At 36.1% G+C, this 19,771-nt stretch overlaps 3 protein-coding genes and 2 long non-coding RNA genes across 7 annotated transcripts; 3 read left to right on the top strand and 2 right to left on the bottom strand.

Annotated features, from left to right (window-relative positions):
* Nucleotides 1–659: 659 nt before the first annotated feature.
* Nucleotides 660–3,861, top strand: LOC107461845 (serine carboxypeptidase-like). The gene is made up of 9 exons (XM_016080397.3): nucleotides 660–1,177; nucleotides 1,600–1,768; nucleotides 1,996–2,115; nucleotides 2,218–2,361; nucleotides 2,462–2,612; nucleotides 2,767–2,855; nucleotides 2,973–3,231; nucleotides 3,347–3,480; nucleotides 3,557–3,861. Exons 1-9 carry the CDS (start codon nucleotides 816–818, stop codon nucleotides 3,677–3,679), a joined length of 1,551 nt encoding a protein of 516 aa, XP_015935883.1. The 5' UTR covers nucleotides 660–815; the 3' UTR covers nucleotides 3,680–3,861.
* Nucleotides 3,862–4,016: 155 nt separating this feature from the next.
* LOC127741158 (uncharacterized) lies at nucleotides 4,017–4,952 on the bottom strand. Its single transcript, XM_052252998.1, has 3 exons — nucleotides 4,719–4,952; nucleotides 4,490–4,610; nucleotides 4,017–4,337 (listed from the first exon to the last, which is right to left on the bottom strand). The coding sequence occupies exons 1-3, from the start codon at nucleotides 4,950–4,952 to the stop codon at nucleotides 4,165–4,167; spliced, it is 528 nt and encodes a 175-aa protein (XP_052108958.1). The 3' UTR covers nucleotides 4,017–4,164.
* On the bottom strand, nucleotides 4,881–9,270 carry LOC107461844 (alpha-L-fucosidase 1). Of its 2 annotated transcripts, none has more exons than XM_052252994.1 (6): nucleotides 8,359–9,270; nucleotides 8,144–8,269; nucleotides 6,698–7,247; nucleotides 6,309–6,551; nucleotides 5,462–6,235; nucleotides 4,881–4,998 (listed from the first exon to the last, which is right to left on the bottom strand). In XM_052252994.1, exons 3-6 carry the CDS (start codon nucleotides 7,240–7,242, stop codon nucleotides 4,986–4,988), a joined length of 1,575 nt encoding a protein of 524 aa, XP_052108954.1. In that variant the 5' UTR covers nucleotides 7,243–7,247; nucleotides 8,144–8,269; nucleotides 8,359–9,270; the 3' UTR covers nucleotides 4,881–4,985. The 2 variants fall into 2 exon arrangements, with proteins under 2 accessions (XP_052108954.1, XP_052108955.1); XM_052252995.1 differs by having other exon boundaries at nucleotides 8,144–8,204.
* Nucleotides 9,271–13,243: 3,973 nt separating this feature from the next.
* On the top strand, nucleotides 13,244–15,061 carry LOC110274589 (uncharacterized). Of its 2 annotated transcripts, XR_008002123.1 has the most exons (4): nucleotides 13,244–13,534; nucleotides 13,741–13,787; nucleotides 14,431–14,527; nucleotides 14,723–15,061. It is a non-coding gene; the product is annotated as an uncharacterized LOC110274589 (long non-coding RNA). The 2 variants fall into 2 exon arrangements; XR_008002122.1 differs by having other exon boundaries at nucleotides 14,431–15,061.
* Nucleotides 15,062–17,358: 2,297 nt separating this feature from the next.
* Nucleotides 17,359–18,261, top strand: LOC127741159 (uncharacterized). The gene is made up of 3 exons (XR_008002124.1): nucleotides 17,359–17,690; nucleotides 17,813–17,862; nucleotides 18,109–18,261. It is a non-coding gene; the product is annotated as an uncharacterized LOC127741159 (long non-coding RNA).
* Nucleotides 18,262–19,771: the final 1,510 nt, after the last annotated feature.

Raw genomic sequence — 19,771 nt, 5'->3', positions numbered from 1 at the left:
ATATAAAAAGTAGTAACATGCATATATATAAATAGATAGTAATTGCATATATATAAACATGATGGTTTTATATATCTTTTGGATTAAATTTTGTTGATAAGGTGAAATATTTGTTACTTTGTCTATTTTAATTTTTAGCTATTGTTTATTCAAATGAAAATCGTAAACGGAATAATTAACAAAACGTAGTAGCTAGCATACTTAATACCATATATATGGATATACATATTTTAATAAAAAATAAAACTAAGAATTGACGATTAAGCAAGAGCATCTCAGTATCTCACGATCTCAAAATAAAGCATTATTCATGATATAGTAACGTTTATATATGGAGGAATCCACCCTTGCAAGGCATGCTAACTGAGTTGCCAATTGCCATCCCTCTGTTACAGTTTAGTAATGAAATTATACACTTTCCTTTATTAAGAATTTAAGATGATTATTCACATGAATATGTTTTTAAATAATTTAATTAAATATATCAAATTATTTTATAATTTTTAAATTTTTATACATTATTTTTACATGAAGACAAATTCATATAAATAATCGTCTTGTAGTAGTGTTATCAGAGAGACAGAGACACAATTAACTTAAACGTGAGTATTTATTATGTAAGTGAGTACACGTAAATGAAGGAATATGAAGGCATTTTGATTACACACCTCCAAGAATTCAATTATTTGAAGTTGCTTAGCTTGAATATATCTTGTTAAGTATAATTAAATATTAAGATGAAAATAAAGTGCGTAGTGGCAACTGTTAACCCTCCCATACTCAAACACTTTTGAGACTAATAACTATAAATTGAGATGCCATTCATATTTATTTCTACTCATTCCAAAACAAACATCATGGCATCATCTTCTATGTTGTTCTTCTCACTCTCCACCATCTTCCTCTTCATTTCACCTTCATTCTCCTCTCCAACTCAAACTACAACTTGCCCCTCAGGCGACTCTTTCACGGCCGAGAGCCTCATCAGAGGCCTTAACCTATTCCCTAAAGGCTCCATTAACAGAATAGAGAGTAACACTCATCTTGTCCCTGGAAAGATTGTGAAGAAGAAGCTCACATTCCCTTACAATCTTGCTTCTTCTTCTTCTGGTACATCTGTTCAAGATCTTGCTCACCATGCAGGGTACTATCGCCTTCCTCGTTCCAAAGCGGCAAGGTAAGGAAACTAAACATACATATGAACCCTGCTATGCAATTTGAAGTTCCTATTTAGTTATTTACTTATCAAATTCTCTGCTAGCTTCATGTCAAAGAAATCTCTGTAACAGTTCTATGCAGTTATTGAGAGAAATAACTGCCAAGAAGTTGGATATTTTGGTTAACAAAGTTAAATTTCTTGCCACTTTCTCATATAACTCAAGCTGTTTCATGAGTTGTAAAGATTCTTTAAATGATTAAGGCTCAAATATTTATTTATCATCACATGATTTGTACTGGTTTAGGCTTATAAACAATGCTTGCCTGTTTTCTTGCATATTAAGAAACTCAAACTTATTTTTTAGCCAAAATATACATATATTAAGGCACTAAGCTGTGGTCCTAACTGCATGGAAAACTCTCTTCAAATCAATGGTGCAGGATGTTCTACTTTTTCTTCGAATCTCGCAATAAGAAGGAAGACCCTGTTGTCATATGGTTGACCGGAGGACCAGGGTGCAGCAGTGAGCTTGCTTTATTTTATGAGAATGGTCCTTTCCAAATCACAAAGAACTTGTCTCTTGTTTGGAATGAATTTGGCTGGGACAAGGTGCCTATAAATTTTCTCCTGCATTTTCTCTCAAAATATTACTTTAACATCTTCATTCCATGCAAATGCCTCGCTTTTGAGAATAGTTAACAAAAAGTAATGTCATAATTTATATCTCTCAGCACATTCACACATGGGGCTACGGCTAGCACCTATCTCAGAGAATCAAACTGTTACATTAGCTTTATTGGTTATGGTTGGCATCAATGTTTACTTTTGATTTGTAGGCATCAAATATTCTTTTTGTAGACCAGCCTATTGGGACAGGCTTTAGTTATACTTCTGATGATGATGACATCCGCCATGATGAAGCAGGTGTTAGCAATGATCTCTATGATTTCTTGCAGGTAAAGTCCATTCCATAATTGTGACTAAACAAAACAATTCATAAAGTGAAAATGCATGGTGATAAAAATAACATGTACACTCCAATTCTGCATCAATGACAGGCATTTTTCAAGGAGCACCCCCAATTTGTCAAGAATGATTTCTACATCACTGGAGAGTCATATGCTGGACACTACATTCCAGCTCTTGCATCAAGGGTTCACCAAGGCAACAAAGCAAAGGAAGGAATAATAATCAATCTCAAGGTCTCAAAACTCTCTCATTATATATGTACATTACAAGGTTTGTTAATTGCCTTTACTTGATAATAATAATACTGATTCTCTTGATCAATTTCATAAACAGGGTTTTGCTATTGGTAATGGTTTGACCAATCCAGAAATTCAGTACCAAGCATACACAGACTATGCATTAGACAGAGGACTGATTAAAAAGTCTGATTATGATAGTATCAGCAAGTTGATCCCATCATGCAAAGATGCCATAAAAAGCTGTGGTATGTTATGTTAGGTTACAAATTAAATTTTTTAGCCCCATGATGAATGATCTTAGAAAAGAAAAACACAATGGGAGAAAACTTACCAGCTTATTGCTCAAACAATATGTAATTTTACTTGTTTGACACCCTTAAATTATATTGTATTTGTCAGGTACTGATGGTGGAGATGCATGTATGACTTCATTATATAAATGCAATGCCATATTCAGTCGGATAATGTCCATCGCCGGCGACATTAATGTATGGTATCATAAGAGAACATAGTACACTTTTCTTACCAATCTAATTATTTGCCTAAAAAATCCTACCTGACTACCATAGTTTCACTTATGAATTCTTCTACTATTGAAACTGCAGTACTATGACATTAGAAAGAAATGCGAGGGAAATCTGTGTTATGACTTCTCCAATGTAGAGACATTCTTAAACGAGAAGACAGTTAGGGATGCTTTAGGTGTTGGGGACTTGGACTTTGTTTCGTGCAGTAGCATAGTCTATGATGCTATGATGCAGGACTGGATGAGAAATCTCGAAGTTGGAATCCCGGCTCTTCTTGAGGATGGAATCCAGGTTCTTGTATATGCTGGAGAAGAAGATCTCATATGCAATTGGCTTGGTAAGCTTTTTGCAGCCAACTCAATTAATTTGAAGCTAAAGTTGTTTGTGTCGGAAGGACAAAAAAAGAAGTGCAATGATCAGCATTCTTAATGCTTTTGTTTCTCATTGCTCAGGGAATTCAAGGTGGGTTCATGCAATGGAGTGGTCAGGTCAAAAGGAGTTTGAAGCAGCTTCTACTGTCCCATTTTTGGTAGATGGCGCAGCAGCAGGGACTCTTAAAAGCCATGGACCTCTTGCGTTCCTCAAGGTTTGTGTTCAAGGGTGTGTTCTTGAGTTGACATTGTTATATCCACTTTTGATAACTTTATTTTGTGAAAAAACAGGTGAACGAAGCTGGGCACATGGTTCCCATGGATCAACCAAAAGCTGCACTTCAGATGCTAACAAACTGGATGCAAGGGAAACTAACACCGAAAAATGGTGGGGCTAATGTCTCTCCTAAATGATGGACTCAAAGCAAAAATAACAAGGCATAGCTTGTGATCATATTAACTTGTGGGCATGGCTCCATGCATAATATTTGGGATTGTCTAGCTTCTACTACTATCCCTGAAATTGTGCACAAATCTGTATTTGATTTTATTAATTTAGAAATAAATCTTTGAATAAATATGTTAGTTCAGCATGATGCCATGATCCTCAGTGAATGATCTTTTTCTTTTCTCTTTTACTTTGTCATGCCATTAACTGGCACAGATATTAAAAAAAGAGGACTAAAAATCACACACAAAGGCTGTATAATGAAATAGAGAGTTTTCAGTATGGAGACACCATCCAAACAAGTAAACTAAATGGAGCTAATATTTCTTTCTCATGAATCATGGCTAACATAAAATGAAAATAACTAACATTTATTTCCCACCTTCTTGTACCTTAATTATGCCACTGTAAAATGATTTTCACTTAAAATTTTACACAAAATAAATTGTGACTAACTAGTATGTGATGATGTGTAGTATTCTCTTAAAACCTGAATGATGGGCTGAAATGTAGAGCTCAAAGGAACAGCGGATGCAAGCCTTAGATGTCTAGCATTGCCATTGAGGGGCTTGGTTAGAGTCATAGTGAACATCTCTCCCTCCAGAATCTCATTTACAGTCACACCTGCAGATACAAACCAGGTTCAAAGCTGAATGCAGGACCCAAAAGGGAAAAAAAAAAGGAGGAATCTTTCACAGTATAAACTCTATGTTCACGCTCTACATCATTGAGAGCTTGGATAATCCAACTTCCAAATGAAAGGGGTAGAAGATTACCACAAAAAGGGTGGAGCTTTGCAAAGTGAAAGAAGTCATCTGCAGAACAACCGAACAGAACCCTGGCAACTCTATCGAAGCATATGACACTGAAGACCTTTGTTTCTGTCGCAACCGACATCTGCAAAACAAAGCACCCCCACAACAAAATTCAATACTATTTGGTGTAAATAACACAAAGGGTCACAGAAAAAACAGAACTTTGAAGAGGGAAAAAAAAAGAAGATACTAGGATTCGGAAGAGTCTTTTGGAGGCAGAGGAGGCAGAAGCAGGGTGCGGGTGGCAGAATTTGCAGAGGGAAGAAGCTGGGGCATCAGAATCATCACCGGAGGGAAAGGAAAGGGTCCTTTCACAAAGAGCACAGACTCTGTAAAAGAGATCGGTGTGGTCTATCCCTAAAACCGTGCCTGTTAGCATCTGTGTTCTGCTTTCTCTCTCTCCTTGCTCTGCTGCTGCTTCCATCCTCAATTACTATGAATATCTCTATCAACCCTTTTAAAGTTCCAATCTAGTAAGAAAATAATGAAGAAATAAATAAAATCTAATTAAAAAGGATATTATGATATGAACAAATTAAAATAGAACAAGTGAAAGAATGAGATTTGCACTTAATACATTTTTTAACTTACTGAAGTTTTAGTTTATACATATTGGTGAACTTATTAATTTCTTTGATTTATTAATAAACATGTCAACAACAAAAATTTATCTTAGGAATTTTGAAGGCCATTGCGTGCAAGTTAATAACCATTGGAACTTGGAAGATTTGTTCTTGATACTATGAAAGTAAATTACACAGCAATTTGCACAGATTACTGCTCTCCTTATTGAGAGACGAGTCATCTACAAGATTCTACAAAATACATGGGGAGAAAAACAGATACCAATTCACACATACATAAATGAGCAAAAAATTTTCTTCTATTTCCGTGTAACATACAACTACAAGAAAAATAACTGAGCAAGTTTACATTGTAGCAGTGGGAGAGTTGTCTTGTGTGATAATATGAATAACTTGAGTTGCATTGAAATGGCTTGTTAAGACTGTATCATCATATATGCTGCTCCAAATGGTAACTGGATCCATGTAGATTCCCAAGTATGATATCAGTGGATCAGCTCTAGACTTGTCAATAACAAGCTTCAAATGCTGAGATTTTACTTTTGGAAACAGCAAAAGCCTCTGATATCCAATTGTGGTGCCATTTGTAACTCTCTTCCATACACCATCTAGATGCAATGCCTCGAGGTGAAACTCACTCACTCTTTGTCCCATTTGAATAGGCTCTTGTAGTTGCAAAACATTAAAGGATACTAGTTCTTGAAGATCTATGTACAATATCCACCTTAATTGATACTCCTCTGGAGCCCAATAAGTGTATATGCCTTCTTTCAGAACATTGTAGGGACTAAACTGTGAATCACAAGTTCCTCCTCCTTCTCCTCGCGTGCTGCTGGCTTGAAGAAGCGCATTTATAGCAAAATTGTTGGAGAATATGGATCTTCTGAGTTGAGTGAACTCTTGAAGAACTTGGATATCCTCGGGTGAAATGAGACCCGATGAGTTTGGAGGCACATTGAGTAGCAAGTGACAATTTCGACCAACCGACTTATAGTATATTTCAAGCAGATTGATTGCAGACTTTGGAAGTTCTGAAGGATGCCAAAACCAACCCGGTCTGATTGAAACATCACAGAGGGCAGGTACCCACTCATGACCAGCCGGATCTCCCTCGGCCGCATATCTGTTAGAAACAAAGAAAACATTGAACAATCTGAGAGCATAGAGCTTAAAGCGTAGGAATTTAAGTAACCCACCGAGGATCATTGTAAATGCCACCAATTGGAGTAAGAGTGGAGTTGTAAATAGACCAACAAGTAGAGGCACCAAGACCAAGTTCATTCCCAACCCACCTAGTGTCAGGACCAGCATCAGAAAATATAATGGCGGCGGGCTGAAGCTGGTGAATGAGAGAGAACCAAGTGTGAAAGAAATACTCCATGTCCTTCTCCCCTTCTCCTTTTGCACCATCCAAAAATACGTCTTTTATCTCTCCATACCTCCCATCATGAAATGCATATTATGATTAACACAATGTAACCCTATTATGAATCTAACAAGTAACAACTACATACAACTAACATAACTAACTAATCAATTGTAATACCAAATTCGAATTCGAAAACCCAAATATTATGTATTATACCTAGTGAGTAGCTCAGTCATCTGGGCCAAGTAGAACTGATTGTAGAGCAAGGTGTCACCGTAACAGTGCTCGTGTCGATCCCAGGGGGAGAGGTAGATGCCGAGGTCAACGCCGGCAAGTTTGGCGGCGGCGGAGAGGTCAGCGAGGACGTCCCCGGTGCCGGCCTTCCAGGGAGAGGAGCGAACAGAGTAGTTAGTGTATTGGGAAGGCCACAAGCAGAAACCGTCGTGGTGCTTGGCGGTGAGGATGACGCGGTTGAAGCCGTTGAGTTTGGCGAGGTGTATCCAGTGAGTGGCGTTGAGGTTGGTGGGGTTGAAGAGGGAAGGGTGGACGTGGCCGGAGCCCCACTCTTGTCCGGTGAAGGTGTTGAGACCAAAGTGGAAGAAGAGGGACATGTGGCTCAGCTGCCATTGGATCTGGAAGGCGTTTGGGAGGGGCAATATGGGAAGTGGCGGAGCCACTGAACAACAACAACAACAACATGGGAGTAATAGTAATAGGTTGAAAGACAATATTAACCTTAATGCCAGGTTGAGGTTGTCCATGGTGTCTGGAAGGGAAGAATATTGAGTTATGATAAATCAGGGTGGGTTTATACTTTATAGTTTCAGTCTTTGACTTTGACCAACACAATGGAACACTGCTTTCTCACCATACACCCACACTAGTTCCACATTTTCACACATTTCATTCATTCATAACTTCAAATAACTATGCAAATTCATTTCCCAAATAATTTTAAATCGATTTTTTATTTTTTAAAATGGAACACTAATTTATCTAAAAATATTTTTTTAAGAATTATTTGTCTAATATGTATATTAAAAATTTGATTGAAAACAGTAAAAGAATTCATCTATCTTATGCGATTAATTCTTAAAATTTTAAAGAATAAAAATTTGATGAAATTGTTCCATCTAAAATTAAAGCACTTTGGACTAGTCACCAAAAAAAAAAAAGCACTTTGGACTAAACTGTACTCTGATCTATAGTCTATATCCTTCGCCAGAGTCCAACAAGGCTTGGACCAACAAAATCATAACACTAGTGACCAGCCAGGCCACTTTTTGGACTCACAGTTGGGCCTTAAATCCAGATCCAAATCTCGAGGGTCAGAATACGTGTTTCTCGTTAAGTTCACTATTGTCTTTTCTGTCCAAAACGAACAACACAGTATTCAGCCGAAACAAAAAACATTCGTGCATTATATTTCCTCACAGTCTCAAACTTTAAAATAGAGCCCACCTCGCCTTTAACTGCGGAAGCCTTAACGGTTCGGGAAGCACTAATAATAACAAAAAACTTTTAACTGGAAAGAATTATATTTGAATCTGACAGTTTGATTCTCATCCAAGTTTTAAAATCAGAGACATCAATCGCAGAAATTCAAGTTATTTTGAATGACATTTTAGATTTAGCACAAAATATTTCAAATTGTAGATTTACCTGGTTCTTAGAGAGGAAAATGTCTTAGCGCATGAAGTAGCCAAACTGACAGTCGACGGTTCTCTTCAACGGAATTGGCTCAGGTGCAAGCCACAAACCATCACGAACATTTTGGAAAAAAGAGAACTACATGTCAGTGCAAATGGCAAACAGATCATAAGCATGTAATTTATTTTGGACTGGCTGTGAATTAATTAAACCAGAAAGAAATTTACTTCGCTTGCAGGTTGAAAGTTTGAGGGTAATTTGGATATGGATTTTGGCACCTTCATTCTGGGGAGATGGTGGAATAGCAAGCTTGCTGTTTCATTATTTTCCTTGTTTGAATTTGGGTTTTTTTGGTGTCCCTAGGGGAGGGAACGGCGCCGTTCCGATGAGTAAGGGAAGGCATGGTAAATCCGTAGCATTTCGAAGGAAGGAAGGGTGAGTTTCATTGTAACGAACGAAGACCGTAGCTGCTCTTGTTGGATAATAGATTGGAGTCTTCTCAACGATAAAATTGAAGAGTCATGAAGGGTTCGTGTCCTGTTCTACCAGAGGGGTCACAATCCATCCCAGATTGTGTCTGATCTGAGGCAGTGGGTCCGCATGCATCCCAAGGTAATGCGGCCGCAAAGCTAGGTGTTCCGAATGTGGGTCAGCTGCGGTTACAGCTTCGGCAACCTATGGAGGTTGCTACTTGAGCTGCTGAGCGCTGGAGGGTGCTGACGGAGACGGCCCGGCTGCGGCTTCGGAAGAAAAGGCTCCGTCGAAAGCTACATCATCAAGGAAGAGCTTGAATGATGGGCGACTGGATACTGCTACACCGAGGGGGGTACATCAAGTTCTTGCCGGCGAGTACGAAGACCTTCGATGCCAAGCACAGTGTCTATTCATTCAGGCGATTGGAATTTGCTAGCGGAAAGTTGCTGCAGCTTGAGAATAATGTCAAGTAGATCTGCCCCAGCATTTGAATCAGAAATCTCAGCTTGTTGACTTGAATTCCATCTAAAGGGCCTTAGCGGCATGTTTAACACCGCAACTCGGCGTGGCTTACGGCAAAAGACCGGGCTATTCTGGTCGGTAATGGGGAGAGAACCTCTCAACTCTTCACCGGCCGTAGGCGTTAGCGACTCCTCTCACTCTCAGCTTCTATTGGTTGATTTCTTAGTTTGGAGAACACCCCCTCAAAGCAAAGGCGTTCTACTGTGGAGTTCAGCCGGGTTTGGGCATGGAACTTTTTTTGGTTCTGGGCCTCTTACGGCCTGGATACCTGACCAAAAAAAAAGAAAAAAGAAGCTGCATAAAGCCTAACAGATTTTAATCATATGTGATATGTACGTATAACGTGTCACATGTTTTGTGGTGACATCATATATATGAACCACGCATATATGTTATATAATTTTGAATAATAATATATATGTATTTTGAAAAGAAGATGATGAGTCAACGAAGGGCAGATCGATGCAACGTTTTTGAAGTTGTCGTCTTGCATTGCATTGCTTCTTTGTTAAATCAACCTACTTTCCAAATTCAAACTTGCAACCTATCTTCACCAACTTCATATCAAACATCATAGAAATCTACAACGAACCAGTAAATATAATGGTTTCTTGGTTTTACCCTGCTACTAGTAGTTTATATTTGTTTTTTGAATGATATGATTGATTGGTCTTTTATTTAATCTATGTTTCCGTCTTCCTTTCCCTGATTATTATTGGACCACCATTGGCCACTTAATAACTATCTCTCTCTCTCTCTCTCTCAAAGCAAGAGTGCTGCAACTTCACCAGAAAGTAAGGTGCAGTCAGAGATATAGAGACCTTAGCCACTTCAACGTACCATACTTCTTAATTAATGCCGCATGCATCACTTCTCTTATTAATTTAATTAATTTATTATTCCATCAAAACCTTTTTCATCTTTATCATTATTAAATGAAATTCTTAATCATTTATCTCTAGTTGATGACAAATAAGAAAACTATTCTATGTGTTTATATGCGAAGAATTGGCTAGGGTATTGTTCAAGCCTTTTGGTAGAGCTAGAAAGATTCGAAAATTCTATTTTACGCGATAGAATGAACAAAAACTTATCTGTTAACTTCTCTTTTTCTTTTATTTCGTTTTTTCATTTTTTGGGTATAACTTATTAGATAATTACTAGATTTGTTTCTGAAAAGAGGATAAGAGAAGATCATAAAAATAGATATAAAAGATATAGACACAAAATTTAATATTCTTATATTTTGTTTTATGATAAAATAGAATAAATTATTGAAATCTAATTATTCTTAATTTTTTCGTTCAAAAAATTTGAAAAAAATATAATAATAAAAATTATAATTATAAAAAATTAATAAAAATAAATAAAAAATAAGTTATATTTTTTGTTAGTATTTCTGTGTTCTTCATATCAGAATAGATATAAAATCAATTCAACTATGTATCCTTTAAAAATTGTACAATATTCAATTTTTTATTATAATAATTTAATAAAATAAATAAATACATCTAAAAATTATGAATAGATTTATTATATTTTTAAAATTAAATACACATCCAAAATACAAACTAAATAAAACTGAAATCTAAAATTTAAATTTTAAATTTCTGTTTCAAATTTAATATATTTAATTATTAATATATTACAATTTAAATACACATCCAAAAATCAAATTAATTAAAATACAAAATTTCGATTTTAATTGTTAGAATATAATTAGGAAGAATATAATTAGGATCAATTATTAAGATCAATTAGTATTATTTAGTATATCTGAATATTTAGTATAGGAGATTACGTCTTTATTATTACGATTCTCTTAGTGCCTATAAATATCCTTTTATAGTGTATCAATCTAGACAACTTGAATTGACAACTTGAATACACTCAATAATACACAAATCCTTTTTTCAGTTTAGCCTCTTGTTTCTAACATGATATCAGAACCATGGTATCCTCCTTGAAAATGATAGGTTGTTTTCCTTGCGATAAAATCACCATAGTTTTTGCATTTTTTTATGTCATTCTTTTTTTCTTATGTCACTCATTTGATACTTTTTCACCTCACCGATTAGCCTATTTTTTTCGAGCCGAATTCATCCGCTGCTTACCTATTCTTATAAAGAAATCGTATAGTTTTCGCTCTCTTTCAATAGTTCTATCTGCGTTTTTCTCGTGACAGTTCCGTCTGCGTTCTCTTGTGGCAGTTTTGTCTGCATTTTTTCGACAGTTCCATCTGTACTTCCTTCAGACAAGTGACAATTTCGTCTGCATTTTCTTCAGACAAGCGACACAATTCCGTCTGCGCTTTCTTCAGACAAGCGGCAGTTCCATCTGCGCTTTCTTCTGCCAGTTTTGTCTGAACCCATTTTAGAGAGTTTATGCATTTTTTTTCTTTCTTCTCTTTATTTGGTTGTTTTAAATAAGTCTCAAACTCAAGTTGTCACTTGAGTTTGAGGGGGGATGTTAGAATATAATTAGGAAGAATATAATTAGGATCAATTAAGATCAATTAGTATTATTTAGTATATCTGAATATTTATTATAGGAGATTATGTCTTTATTATTACGATTCTCTTAGTATCTATAAATATTCTTTTATATTGTATCAATCTAGACAACTTGAATTGACAACTTGAATACACTCAATAATACACAAAGTTTAGTCTCTTGTTTCTAACATTAATATTTTAAAATAACCTTAAACCATCTAATTATTAACTAATACCATACAAAATCTTGAAGGAAGTAGAACAGTCACATTCACCACACATCATAAACCTAGAGACGCACGCTGTCCGTAGTTCATCATCCTCCTTCCACCGTTGTTCATCCGCGACACCTTTCTCCTCGGCGCTCATCCTTGAAGTCGTCCTCTTCCTCCTCAGCGCTCATCCACAACGTTGTCTTCCTCTTCCTCGACCCTCATTCGTCACTGCCTTCCTCCTCCTCGTCACCGTTCGTTCGCATCAGTGTTGCCGTTCATCCGCGCCGAAAACATACCTAAAGTTTGTATGGGTCTTTGTTCATAGAGTTTTTCTTTGCGCATTCTCTAACACTATTGTTTTTCTTATTATTTTGTATAATATTTTTTCTTTGTAATTAAAAATAGATTAAAATGGCTTGAAGAGATTCTCATATATATTGCAATGTTAAATTATTTTTGTATGTACAATTTCTGTATTTTGGAAGTGTTTATGTTTTTCACGGAGTTTTGGATCTGTTTACGTGAGTTTTCGTTATTTGCAAGAAAATATTATGTGAATTTTACTGCTGTCTGGTTGTTCTATTCTCATACTTGTGTTGAGAATTAATTTGTTTTTATTGGTGATTTTTGTTGACTATTAGTTATTTGGTGTGCAAGCTTGTGATTTAGGTTGTGTAAACATATAATTTTGTATGTGTAATATTATAAATTTTGGAATGTGTAATAGGAATAAATTTGAAGCATCGTCTTTAAGTTCTTAATGTAGAGTTATTACTACGACTACTAATCAGGTAAGTAATTTATACAATGTAATTGGTTATTCTATATATAGTGTTTTTGCTTGTTTGTAGAGTGTGTCGAATTTATTAATTGTTCATTTATTGTGCATAAATTACACTTGATTATAGTAGTTAAAATTTTTTTCAAAGCTAACTAGATTGACTTGTAACACATCCAAAATAATATCCCATCTTTTAAATTAATTCCTGCACACATCTAAAACTCATTCATTTAAACCAATGAACCTAACCTTTACAACTACGAAATAATATAACATAAGTAAGAAACGTACACTACTAGAAAACTAGTTATTACAGACGGATATTTCCGACGGATTTTATCCCACTGAAATACAGAGGAAATTTTAGAGGGATTTTTTGTTGGAAAACAAAAAAATGGATTAGCATAAATTATAGACGGAAAAGAGAATCCGTCGATAATTCCGTCGAAAAAATTAATTTTTTTCAGTGAGAAATAGTTACAGACGAAAAATCCATCTGTAATTAAATAGACAAAACGTTGTATTTTATTAAATTATTACAGACAAAAAATCCGTCTGTAATTTAAATTTTCCGTCGGAAATATATTAGAATAAGGAGATGAGTCTTTACTCCCGAATACTTCAGTTCACTTTTTTTCACGTGAATTACTCCCATGCCTTCTCTCTCTCTCTCTCTCCACTGAAGCTCCATTGAAGATGTGACGTCCTCCGCTGTTGCCGTCACTGCCGCCGCCGTGGCTCACGTCGCACGAGCTCCTTCCACCGCCGCTCTCAATGCGTTTGCTCTTTTCGTCGTCACACGAGCTCTCTCAGCCGTGCTCTTGTCTTATGAGCTCCCTCCGCCGCTGCTCTCGCGCTGCTTCTTCTCTCCTCGCCGGAGGTTTGTCATCGTCTTCTCTCATCGCTGTTAGTTCAGGTAGGCCTCCGCCTCCTTCTTGTCCCTAGCCCTAATCCTTCCATTGTGATTCTGTTCCGATTTCATTATCCCTAACCCTAACCCTGTCCCTTCCCTGTTTTTCTTAACCCTAATTCTCGTCCCTTAACCCTAATTTTTCGTTTGTTCTCTCTGGTTTAGAATTATGTTATGTGGATCGATTTTAATCCTAATTTGTTTTTTTTCAGGTCCGCTGAAGGTTACACCATCTATGGTCGAGTGAAAATCCCCAGCAGTATGCTTTGTTTTTCTTTTTTTGTCACTCTGATTTTTATTTTCTTACTTTTTAGTTAATTCAAAATCTAATTGTTGGATGGTGACTGATGTGAATAACCATTGCATTTGAATTGGCAAATTTTTTATATTTTGTTCAATAAACTTTAGAGTGTATCTGATAATGTTAATTGAGTGGAATTCAGCAAGGTTTTGCTAGAGTTCATTGTGGTGTGCATCCATTCTTTTGTGTGCATGCATTCCTTGCATCCATTTCTTGTTAATGGTGTGCATAAATTTGTTTGTAGATTTAGGAACAAAAGACTATATAATTCCTGAAAAAGTGTCGATGTCAAAGTCATACTCAATGGTAGTCAGAGAGTTACTTTTTTTAGGCCTGATGGATATTTCTTATTGTATCCTTTAATTTACATCTTCATTTTAAACTCATTTCAATTTGCATGATAACTGCTATTACAATAATAAAGAAAGAGTGGAATATATTCTTCGCGTGGTGGATACTTTCCTTGAATCTACAACTTCCACCCGTGATTCCTCAGAAAACCAATTACATTAGAAAAGTATCTCTCTTTTAAAATTAAATGCGAGATTTAAACGCTTTGTTAATTAAGCTCGTCGTTTCTTGTTTGTTTGAATGGTTGAAGAGCAATCGACGAAGATAAGGAAGAAGATCGTACCACAGATTAAGACAATGTTGCTATCACTATCACTGTTAAAACCTACTCTTCTCTAATTTTACTGGTAAGTCAATGAAGACTAGTTAATTTAATTGTCAATGCTCACTACTGTTCGTTATTTCATTACTCACCGTTAAATTGATTTAATTTGCTAATTGCAATTGAAGTGATGGTTGATGGAGAATAATGATAATGATAATGCCACTATGAACGAATACGATAGAGAGTAACATTTACAGTGTGATCTCTCATGCGACAGTTATTGGAAGAAGCATGAGTTATGGAAAGGACGACATAGAAGCTCCTCGGAGCTCCGGTGACATCGACGATGGAGGCTCCTCCTCCAATCCCTTTGATATTGTCAGAACAAAAGATGCTTCCGTTCAACGACTCAAGCGTTGGAGGGTATATCTCTATATCCCTTTCTCCTCTTAATAATTTTTATATTTATTCATTTTCTTTTTTCTTTTTAAAATTCAGTGTTTGATATATTATATTCATTTGAAAATAGAGGTACCAGTTAAAAAACAAGAAGCTGAAATATTTTAGGATTATTTAATTCTTAAGTGTTCTAGGATTTGCAGAGCAAGTTTATAGAAACCCCTCTTTCATAAATTTGCCATTGATTCTGAGGTCCAAAGTTGTAGTTTTTAAGATATGAGATTAAACCAGGTTCTTTCATTTATCTTCTTTAACTTTTTCCCCCCTTTTTCTAACTATAAAATTTGACAAATTGAGAGAACAAGGACCTATCTACACATGAACGTTGCATTTGACTATTTTGAACTTTGAGGCATTGAAAAAAGTGAAGTAATTACATGATATAAGCTCCACTTAGCACAATATTTGGGATCTCTGGTTCTATTTATATCAGCTTGCGATTTGTGAATATCTTCCAAAACATTGTACACCAGAGGATAGGAACAGGTGAAATTCTTGGGGGCTAACTTTGCTCTAGTGCCGTTGCTTTATCAAAATTGGATCAGCATCGTAGGAAGTGTTACATGGAATACTTTTCTATATTTACAAGGAACAAACATGTAGTTCTGTCAAGAATAACAAACCTGTTAGGTATTCATCTTTGTACCAATCCATTTAATGGAGACTAGACTTGTCTCATCCATATTTCATATTGACAAACAAACTTATGGTTCTTTAGCATACATTGGTTCTAAAAATGTTCACTTCAAGTAAATTGAAATCTATTGGCAGTGTCAAGACTTGATCATTGCAGTTGGTGGACGAAATTGTGATCACTATTCTTTGTGCTTGTATGGATTTATTCAATAATTGTCTTTATTTGAATTCACAACTCCGTTCAACTAACCAGCAAGTGTACTGGGTCGTCCAAGTAATAAACCTTACGTGAGTAAGGGTCGATCCCACAGAGATTGTTGGTATGAAGCAAGCTATGGTCACCTTGTAAATCTCAGTTAGGCAGATTAAATTGGTTTATGGGTTTTTGAAAATAGAAATAAGAAAATAAATTATAAAAAGGGATAGGATACTTATGCAGATTCATTGGTGGGAATTTCAGATAAGCGAATGGAGATACTATATGCTCAAGGACGCCTGCTATTCTCCTGCTTCAACTCAATCCTTCTTACTCCTTTCCATGGCAAGCTATGTATAGGGGTTCACCATCAGCGGTGGCTACTTTCAATCCTCTCGGGAAAATGATCCTATGCACTGTCACTGCACGGCTAATCGTCTGGAGGCATCACCCATGGCTAATGGCTACATCCCATCCTCGCAGTGAAAACTAATGCTCACGCACTCTGTCACAGTACGGCTAATCACTGGTTGGTTCCTGCGCCTACTGGAATAGAATCCCTTGATTCTTTTGCGCTTGTCATCACGCCCAGCCTTCAGGAGTTTGAAGCTCGTCACAGTCATTCAATCATAGAGTCCTACTCGGAATACCACAGACAAGGTGAGACTTTCCGGATCCTCATAAATGCCGCCATCTATCTAGCTTATACCACGAAGATTCTGTTGGGGAATCTAAGAGATACGCATTCAAGCTCTGTTGCAGGTAGAACGGAAGTGGTTGTCAATCACGCGCGTTCATGAGTGAGAATGATAATGAGGGTACCGTTGAAAATACATAAGTGAAAGGTTCAGGCATGGCCGAATGGCCAGCCCCCTGAAACATGCTCAATGGCCTCCTAAGATGAAGAATAATACAAAACTGAGACCAAAGATGAGACGTGGTCAAAAAGACATCTAATACAATAGTTAAATGTTCTATTTATAATGAACTAGCTCCTAGGGTTTACATGAGTAAGTAATTGATGCATAAATCCACTTCCGGGGCCCACTTGGTGTATGCTTGGGCTGAGCTTGATCATTCCACGAGCTAAGGCATTTCTTGGCGTTAAACTTTGAGTTATGACGTGTTTTGGGCGTTTAACTCCGGATCATGACGTTTTTCTGGCGTTTAACTCCAGACAGCAGCGTGTACTTGGCGTTCAACGCCAAGTTACGTCGTTATTCTTCGAATAAATTATGGACTATTATATATTGCTGGAAAGCTCTGGATGTCTACTTTCCAATGCCGTTGAGAGCGCGCCAATTGGAGTTCTGTAGCTCTAGAAAATCCATTTCGAGTGCAGGGAGGTCAGATTCCAACAGCATCAGCAGTCCTTTTGTCAGCCTTCTTCAGAGTTTGCTCAAATCCCTCAATTTCAGCCAGAATTTACCTGAAATCACAGAAAAACACACAAACTCATAGTAAAGTCCAGAAATGTGAATTTAACATAAAAACTAGTGAAAACATCCCTAAAAGTAGCTTAAACTTACTAAAAACTACCTAAAAACAATGCCAAAAAGCGTATAAATTATCCGCTCATCAGCAGTCTAACTAAAATTTGCACTGTTTTGATTATTGTCTTTCATCATCCCTTATACTTTGTAGCTGTACTTTCATTTTGTACCTATATCTGTCCTGTATTCCAGAAGTTGTATCTAAAATCATGCTTCTTAGCAAAGGATGGTTGGAAGTGAGTCAAGTGACACTTCTATTAATTTTACTTCCTCTCATCTTTCACCTGAAAGCGCACTTTTTTTTGGCAAATTTCTGCCATTATAATATTAACCTTTCTATCAACTAATGCCACAGATGGAATTTGCCTTTTACAGTTGTACCAACTGCTATTGGAACAGCAATGGATGTTAACCTGAGCAATGCATCTCTAGTTTTTATCTCTGTCACATTTGCTACAATGGTAAGTAGGATTTATTTTCTTTTCATGTTAATTGAGATAAATGTCATTTTGAGTTTATTTTCCTATTTTAATGGAAGTAATCATCCTTCCGGACCTTAATTGCATTCCTTTGCTCTTTTCAGTGTAAATCTGCTGCTCCAATTTTTCTACTTCTGTTTGCATTTGCTTTCAGGTGAATTTCTTGTAATTACCTCTGTAAATTATGTGATTATTTGAGAAAAGAAAAAATTAAATCTTAAGGAGCTGCTCCAAGAAAATTTGTGGGAGTATTATGGAAAGTAAATATTATTCTTGAGAGATCTCAAGTGACGTACTTCAGATAAAAACGCTCTCAGCTATATATATACTTTCATGTATATAGCATTATAATACACATTATAATCTTACCTAACATTTAAATGTAAATATATGTTGGAAGGTTGGAGACACCAAGCTTTAAACTATCAGGCATCATCATGGTCATCTCCATTGGGATACTATTAACAGGTACAAATGAGGCCCTTCATTTTTCATGGTGATAATTTAATATTTTAATATGTATCTCAAACCTTGCATCTGGTTAGATTTTCAAGTAGTGAAACTGTTACTGCAGGTTAGATTCTTCTTTCAGGACTATGCATTGTAACTGTTTGTGATTATATCTTGCTTATAGAGGGGTTAATATTACAATGCTCATGGCTTGTTTTTTTATTTTTCTCTAATAATAACTCATGGCATTGTTGCATTGTGATGAGATGTCTATTAATTTGTTTCATTTTTATTTCACAGAATTCTGCGGTGAAGAATACGATTCCATATTGTAGTACCAGAAAAAAACCATCTACTTTGAAAAATGAGAGAAAACATGAAAGATCAACTGGACCTTCGTTATAGTAGCAAAAATCAGAGTGAGGTACGTTTTGAATACTTACTTCATTCTATTCTATATCCTAGTCCAATATTACAAAGTATAGTTCATAATTTTAATTTTGCTGCCCATATCAAGTGATTGCATTTTCACTGAAATAACGTTTTTCTAATCTTTTGTTTCATATCTCCTTTCTCTTAATAGGTGGAAGTGAAAACTGAACCTGGAATTCTTGATGAAAGTATTGATGCTGTAGAAATAGATCCAGTATCTCCTTTCTTGGGTTATGGAGGTTGCTGCTATAATGGCAATTGCTCTTGCCAATGGAGGGGTAAGTGTGCTTACTAGCTTCTAAAACTTGTTATTAGCAATGGAGGTGTATCAAACTCTTGAATTAACTCGACTTTTTGCTAAGTTTAGGTGAACTCAATCTGAGTTTGATTATTTTGTACTTGCTCTTATTATTATTGTACAGGGTAAGCCTCCTGACTGGCAAGACTTTGTTGGTATTATCACTTTTCTTGTCATCAATTCAACCATCAGTTTCATAGAGGAGAACAATGCTGGTAATGCTGCTGCAGCTCTCATGGCTCGTCTCGCTCCGAAAGCAAAGGTGTGGGATTCAGTGTCATTTTTTTATGTCCTTAATGTTTGCATTGGATACTGGTATTGGATAAAACATGCATTGGATAAAACATACTGAATGATCTTTCTTCTATTTTAGAATGACAATTACAAGCCACTGATTGGTTCTTGAATTAAATAGTAAAAGGAATGTTGGATGAGGATTTTTCTTATCAAACTTTATCCATCACTTTTATAATTTTTCGGTCAAATTGAGAAATGAGTCATGGACTGTCCTTCGAAATGGGATTGCTTAATTTTCTAAAGTTACTTACAAACTCTCGATAACTTTACATAGATATGGTATTTTAATTATAACTTCTCTGAAGAAAAATATTGTAACCGGTGTTTATTTGATCCTTTTCAAATGCTTTTATTCATCTTATTTGCAGGTGAAGTTGTCTGGATCAATTAGCAGTCAATACTTGACTGCATTGCTCATGGCAGCTCCTTTGACCCTTGGTGATGTTGAAATTGAGATTATCGATAAACTGATTTCTGTTCCTTACGTTAAACGCCCATCTGCTAACCTCACTGGCGTTTAAACGCCAGTAGGTGCGTCCTCCAGGGTGTGCTGTTTCTCTTCCTGTTTTTCATTCTGTTTTTGCTT

Source organism: Arachis duranensis, chromosome 8, assembly GCF_000817695.3.
Source record: "Arachis duranensis cultivar V14167 chromosome 8, aradu.V14167.gnm2.J7QH, whole genome shotgun sequence".
NCBI lineage: Eukaryota > Viridiplantae > Streptophyta > Magnoliopsida > Fabales > Fabaceae > Arachis > Arachis duranensis.
The sequence above is the reverse complement of the archived record's forward strand: the minus strand, read 5'-3'. Positions and strand labels throughout refer to the sequence as shown.

Bases quoted from the DNA above. Each gene is read 5' to 3' on its own strand.
- LOC107461845 (XM_016080397.3), top strand. From the start codon at position 816: ATGCCATTCATATTTATTTCTACTCATTCCAAAACAAACATCATGGCA. The intron at 2,613-2,766 runs GTATGTTATGTT...TGTATTTGTCAG, and splicing joins AGATGCCATAAAAAGCTGTG to GTACTGATGGTGGAGATGCA. The intron at 3,232-3,346 runs GTAAGCTTTTTG...CTCATTGCTCAG, and splicing joins TCTCATATGCAATTGGCTTG to GGAATTCAAGGTGGGTTCAT.
- LOC127741158 (XM_052252998.1), bottom strand. From the start codon at position 4,952: ATGGAAGCAGCAGCAGAGCAAGGAGAGAGAGAAAGCAGAACACAGATG. The intron at 4,611-4,718 runs GTATCTTCTTTT...TTTGTTTTGCAG, and splicing joins AAAGACTCTTCCGAATCCTA to ATGTCGGTTGCGACAGAAAC. The intron at 4,338-4,489 runs GTAATCTTCTAC...TTGTATCTGCAG, and splicing joins AAAGCTCCACCCTTTTTGTG to GTGTGACTGTAAATGAGATT.
- LOC107461844 (XM_052252994.1), bottom strand. From the start codon at position 7,242: ATGGACAACCTCAACCTGGCATTAAGGTTAATATTGTCTTTCAACCTA. The intron at 6,552-6,697 runs GTATAATACATA...TCATGATGGGAG, and splicing joins ATGACTGAGCTACTCACTAG to GTATGGAGAGATAAAAGACG. The intron at 6,236-6,308 runs GTGGGTTACTTA...TGTTTCTAACAG, and splicing joins GGCATTTACAATGATCCTCG to ATATGCGGCCGAGGGAGATC.